Source organism: Aphanomyces astaci, assembly GCF_000520075.1.
Source record: "Aphanomyces astaci strain APO3 unplaced genomic scaffold supercont1.16, whole genome shotgun sequence".
Lineage (NCBI taxonomy): Eukaryota > Oomycota > Saprolegniomycetes > Saprolegniales > Verrucalvaceae > Aphanomyces > Aphanomyces astaci.
Window position 1 is genome coordinate 417,582 of NW_009798279.1, and position 6,232 is coordinate 423,813.

At 46.6% G+C, this 6,232-nt stretch overlaps 1 protein-coding gene across 1 annotated transcript; it reads right to left on the reverse strand.

Moving 5' to 3' along the window:
- Positions 1–5,742: 5,742 nt before the first annotated feature.
- H257_07618 (hypothetical protein) lies at positions 5,743–6,024 on the reverse strand (the record flags this gene model as incomplete). Its single annotated transcript, XM_009833205.1, has 2 exons — positions 5,743–5,851; positions 5,915–6,024. 2 exons carry the CDS (start codon positions 6,022–6,024, stop codon positions 5,743–5,745), a joined length of 219 nt encoding a protein of 72 aa, XP_009831507.1.
- Positions 6,025–6,232: the final 208 nt, after the last annotated feature.

A 6,232-nucleotide genomic window follows, 5' to 3' on the forward strand; every position in this document is an offset into this window, starting at 1 on the left:
CCGACTTCCTTACCTGTCCTATTCTGGCAATCGAATTGGCGACAATCTCGCAATGAGCTCCTGGTGCTGCCATTGTTAGCAACCTACCCGTCCAGCAGTCCATCCTTACCTCTGACCTTGGCCCCGAGACACCTCTCATAGAGGTGCTTGACCACCCGGCGACTGTCCGTGAAGACGCTGAAGAATTTACATCCAAGAAGAGCGCTCCTACGATTCACAGCCATGTGAATCGAATTCTGGATCGTGTTTCTACCGTGGCTGGCGTGGACGAAAAGCTGTCGTCCCACTCGTTCCGTCGCGGCGGGGCTCAGCATGCAAATGGCTGTGAATTCTTGACTGCGCGTTGGATCTTTGATCCTGGGGCTTGGAACATTACAGCTACGAACAAGGGCTTCAACTACGTCTTCAATACGTCAAGCGAAGACCACAAGGTTGCGAAATTCCTCAGTGGCCACTCTACAACGGAGCACGTACCCCTTTTGGCGATTGAATCCATGGATGCTGGCACGTTGTAGAGGGTCGGCGATGTCCAGCAACGATTGTTCGCGTCGTGCTATGACCTTGACAACCGGGCATTCAACATCAACGAACGTGTCATAGACACGCTCACTGCTTACCTATTCCGGCACTTCCCAAGCTTGAAAGCGCAGTGTCCTTCCAGTTCAGCTGTACAGCGGCTGGAAGCCTGTGTCGAGTTGGCTGGGTGCTCTACTGCTGACTTGCTGTCGTGGTCCACCCAGTTGTGCCTGCCGGCGCAACAACCACCTACTCGAACATCGTCGTCACACGAAGGTCAAGCCCTCCAACAACATCAAGGGTGCACCAATCAACAGAGCATCATACGCGATCAAACCAATATATTTCTACAGCTGATTGCGGCATCCAAACGTCAAGGCCAACGACTTCAAACGTTGGAAGCGCGTATGCACGTTGGACCGACGTCGACAGGAAAGCATGCCGTGGCTGCACGATCGCCAACTACGAAAAACGCACGTGTAAACGTCGAGGCCGAATCAAATCCGGGAACTAAAGCACGAATGACGTCCGTTTTGGCACTTCGAACAACGTGGTTTCAATGGTACGCACATGAGCCTCGACTGCACGCAAGCACATCCTCGAAACAAAAGAAGTACATCGGCCGCCACGTTGTCGCCTACATGAAGTTGTTTTTGTAGGATGGGTTCATCATGGACATGCGAAGCCCGACGTACCGAGATGACGTTTTGCGCTACGGGGTGCGCGCGGAACAGGAAACCCTGGCGTTTCTCCTTCAGCATGATGTTCGCTCGCGAGGGTCGTCTGCACGCTCAAGGCACTACAAAAGATCCATCGTTCAGGCGCCCTCAATGCCAGGATTGCACACTACCGTCAATTGATAACATCGGGAATGACCACTGACCCGGCACCACCAGCCACACATTATATCCTCGAAGAAATGACCGTGTCATAAGAGAATTTTGCTGTCTAAACGTGTATAAATACATTTAATTAACTCTCTACTTGAGTGTATACAGGCATATCGTGGGACAGAATGTAAATGATGTTATATACAGACACACCAATACCAGACATATCATGGAACAGAATGCAAATGCTATTATACACAAACAGACGCACCAAAAAACGATCCCCGAAACACTGGTCTGACCAGACCACCCCAATTGCAACCCCTGTTGCCCCACCAAGTCCCGCCGTACGTGAGAATCAAGCAACAGCTCGTACGTCAACCTTGGGACCCACGAGCGATCAAATCCCGTGGGCCACGGCTGCAGCAAACGGCGACTCGAATGAAACACTCATCCTGCGATACAATAGCATGTATGAGTACATATAACACACATGCATATACATACATACCACCCCAGTAATGGGGTACCGATATCACATGGCCGGACCACCTCGATGGCAACCCCGTGTTGCCCCACCAGATAAGTCAGAAGTGTCATCACAGGATGCCTGAACACCCCAGTGAATGCACCGTCCCCTTGTGCCAACGACTGTGCCGTGATTTATCCAGGACGGCGATGCCAATCGCTCCATCCCGTGGCAGGGCCAGCACATCATCCGAGGTTGCGCAGTCATCCCGCTCCGAGCAAATTCTGGTCTTTTCCAACCTCTCGAAAGTGTTTCCAGTTCGTTGATACTATTGGTCAATTCGTTTCGGTTATCCGGATGATACGTGCGCGTGCCTTTGTGACCAGAATAATATTCATAGATGACCATTCGACGGTCGGACCTTTGATGCTATCTATGGTCAGGTAAAATATAATTTATATCCAGAGATATAATGGGTTTTACGAAATCGAGTATCCGGACACAGTTTCAGAATCTTTACACAGCAATGCCATCGGCGGGCAAGGCCCCAGCGGCGCCGACTACCGAGGACATAAGATCTGTCAACAACTGGGGATCAAGGTATGTTGCTTCGGTATGGCAGTAAATCACGCTATCAGTACGAGAAGCGCTGTTGCGTTTGAATATCGTATTAATACTGAGCACAATTATGAGCACGATGGGCGTGTCTTGACTTTGATGTCGAAGGCAATGGCAACACCTCCACCATCACACACACATACACTAATAACGTTACTCTACCTCGGCCATTTGTAGGGACTAGTGATGTGGGGCAGTCGTACCCTTTGTGTGCATTCTACCCAATTTCCCCAAAGAACAGATGACAGGCAGCCGCGCAATGCTCACTGACAAGATTTCGGTGTGTCCGTATGCAACTGGAGTGAAAACTAAGGTACATGTAAGGTAATCCATCAATATCGCGAACGGTTGTCATTATATCCAATCCAATGGCTTCATTGTGTAATGAGGATTTTTCATTGGATATGATTATATTCAGCCAAACGATCAGGACACCACCTTGAAGTTCAAAATTATGCTCATTTTTATGTTGTCAAATACAAATTTCAAGTTATATCTTATTATAATGCGTTCAAATTTAATGTAGAATTGAGTTCATGTATAAATTTATTTTTATACATGAAATATGGTGTCGTGACATGTTTAAATATATTATTTTATTTAAACGCGTCACGACACCTAGGTATATTATTTTGTAAATTAATATTCCATACATACAAAATTAAGATATTACGACCGTTCGCGAAATACAAAGCCAAAAAAGTTTCACCAATTCTTAACGTTACGTTATAATTTCAAAATACAAATCGATTATTGGGATATTTCAGGCACTTCTTGGCACTAAAAAATGCAGCTGGATTTATATTTTCCAACGCTACCTTTAGTTTTTTTTTATTCGAGGGACTTTTTGTGGTGGAGTGCTTCAAACATTTGACATTTTAGTGCACAAAAAGCGTTCGCGCTATTGATGGATTACCTTACCGGTCATTGCAAATTGCCCCGAGTTCGATCCCAGTAGAAGGATAATATGATTACATTCAAGTCTCAAGTAAAAATATAAATTAAAAAAGACATTATGGTATTCTAGTTATCCAAGGGACGCGGAATTGCTTTCACAAAACTTACACGCACTTCATCATCATTACCATGACCCAAGCCTTGATCGCGCGATTAATCATTACCAAACTTTTCTCCTTGGTTGTTGTAGCTGTTGACTTCGTCAGCACCCACAAATCCCGCAAATGCTCTTTGAAAGGACCCATGAGAAATGCATCTAGGGGCTGACAATGAGATGTGCTGTTGGGAGGCAACGCACACAGCTCGCTTCCCAACTCCTCGCCAACAATGTTCTCGCTTTCTTCACTGACATGCGAGTCAAATTTGTCCACGAGCAATACGGACGGGTTCTCAATTTCCGCCTTGAGGACGTCGCGGAGGAAGTACTTCCACACAATGCCGTTCATCCAGGCTTTCTTTTACATCGCGTAGAAGTGCTCGGGTGGGTAGTCGGGAAACTCATTGGTCTCAATATCGCCACCAGGCTCGCCACGGATGATGAAGAGTATGGGCAATTTCTTCCCATCACCTCGCACCATCAACAGCGCCGTCATGCGGTAGGAGTGCCGCTCCGAATTCGCAACATAACTCCCACCGCCACGAATGGCCCAGATGGTGTTGGGACACATGTCGTAGTACATACCTGTCTCGTCAGAGATGTACAAAACGTCCATGTCGATGCCGGGGTGCTTATCGTGGAACTGCTTCCCAAAGGCAATGCGCGTGGCTTCCAGTTCCTCTTGGGACTTCTTTTGGCGGCAGATTCGCTGGCGCGAGAAACCGTGACGTTCCGCGAAGTGCTGGAGCAGGCGTAGCAGTGAATGGTATCCCGAGCGACGTGAACTCATGTAGTGCTCGATCCAGTCCAGGTGGTCTTCACCCAAGGACTGGAGCATGTGGGAGGACATGACAGTCATCTCTTACCGACGCAGGTCCATCATGTAGGTGACAAGGCCATGTGCATCGGGGATGATAGGTTTGGCCCCACTCTTGCACGAGTTTCGCTTCGTTGCCTTCACACCACGGCAGCGCTTGAGCTTGGCTTGGTTTGCCATCTACAAGCGGATGTATCCCTCGGGGTATCCGAGTGTGAACGCGGCCTCTCGCACTGTCGCGCGCTTGGTAACAGCGATGGCATTGAGCTTGTGAGCTATGCTCGGTCGGATGCGATGTTTGATGGACTGGGGTGGAGCAAGGTGGCCCTCGTCGGGCATTGGGACTCACAGTCAAGATGGATCGTGGAAGGTTACAGGCATCAATGTTTTCAATATATTGCCGCCAAAGCTATTGACCAATAAGAGATTAGAATTCTGATTGGCTTGTTGTGATTGGTTCGTTCAAAAACTAAATGCGCCAAAATCCTCCATGCTTGTTCCCTGTAGTGGAAAAAAGTCGGACAGGATATACAGGAATCAAGTGATCGTCGGATCGTTTGTCCGACTTTTTTTGTTCGTTGTAATATTTATTATATACAAAAGCGAAGTCAAACCCAGACGTGAGATATTGACAGAAGAAAGTCGGACCGAATGTCCTGCATCCATTGATTGGTTTAAAGTGCTTTGACCATGGCAAATGAACAACATAATGAAGTTTTGCCTGCAACCCGCCAGCTAGCAATGACAGCACAGTACAAGGCTCTTCCGCCAGTAGTGAAATTCAAAATTGAGCGATTTAGGGTCTGGGAACATTTCAAAAAGAATATTCTATTTTCTGCCAAAATGGGATTAACCAAAATGCCAATTTCAAAATGGAGGTAAAAGGTCGATTTTGTAATGTGGCGTTTTGAACCTCTTGAACGAGTAAATCCCACGTGGAATTATTGGATTTGGGTTGAAACTCTTCAAGCAAGACATATTTCAATTTTGATTAGATTTGTTGAATTCGGCCCCAAAATGGCATTTTGGGCCTGAATATTGCAATATTTCCTTTTACCAGACGCATCCTTACTTTTCCCTGTTATATTGAATATAAGATTGGATTACAAGGGATATTTGTTTATAAATCAGTTATTTATGTGTCTGATCCAGACAGAGCCATAGGAGTTTGCAGTGTTAGATTGCACCAATCATACCGGTGCGTTTAACCATGGATGCACCAGCCTGCATACTACCCATGTTGAGCAATTAACAATTTTAGGTCATCTGCGGGGAACTTACCCGGTTTCAAGTTTAATGTCCGGAAGATTCGGAAACAAGTTCAAATCTATTGGAGGCTTTCTAGTAAAAAAATTCTGCGATGCGATTGGCTCACAGGGGGTGATCATAAATTGGTACAGTGATCATAACTTGGTCATTTACGTTATGAGGGGATGCTCTAAAAGAACTTGATATCCCAGTTGAGCTTGTCCTCATCCTGCGTATCATTCTCGGCGATTTTGAGCAATTCAATCTCTGTACACAAGTCACCTAATGCCAAATTCGCGCTAACCTATAATTCCAAGTCTGTATGCGACTTAGTTCATACCATTGAGTCTAGTTACACAAACCTCAAAACTTCCTTGTCGTACCCAAAGACCTCCAGGAGCATACATCGGGCCATCAATTTCGACTTTTTCACATGGGGGATTTTATAGTCGTTGTTGCCAAAGGGCCGCATGACTTCTTGCTAACAACTCTGCAACCTTCAAAGTGTAGGAATCGATCTTGGACCACGAGTTTTCTATTGACACAACAATTTCTTCCACATTGCGTGAGTGATGCTCTGTCTGCAGCGACTGCATCGCTCAGAAAAATCCGCGGTCAAGCACGTTGAGGTCAGGTGAGTTTGATGGCTGCTTGTTTTGTCTCCCGCTTCTTCTTCGCTT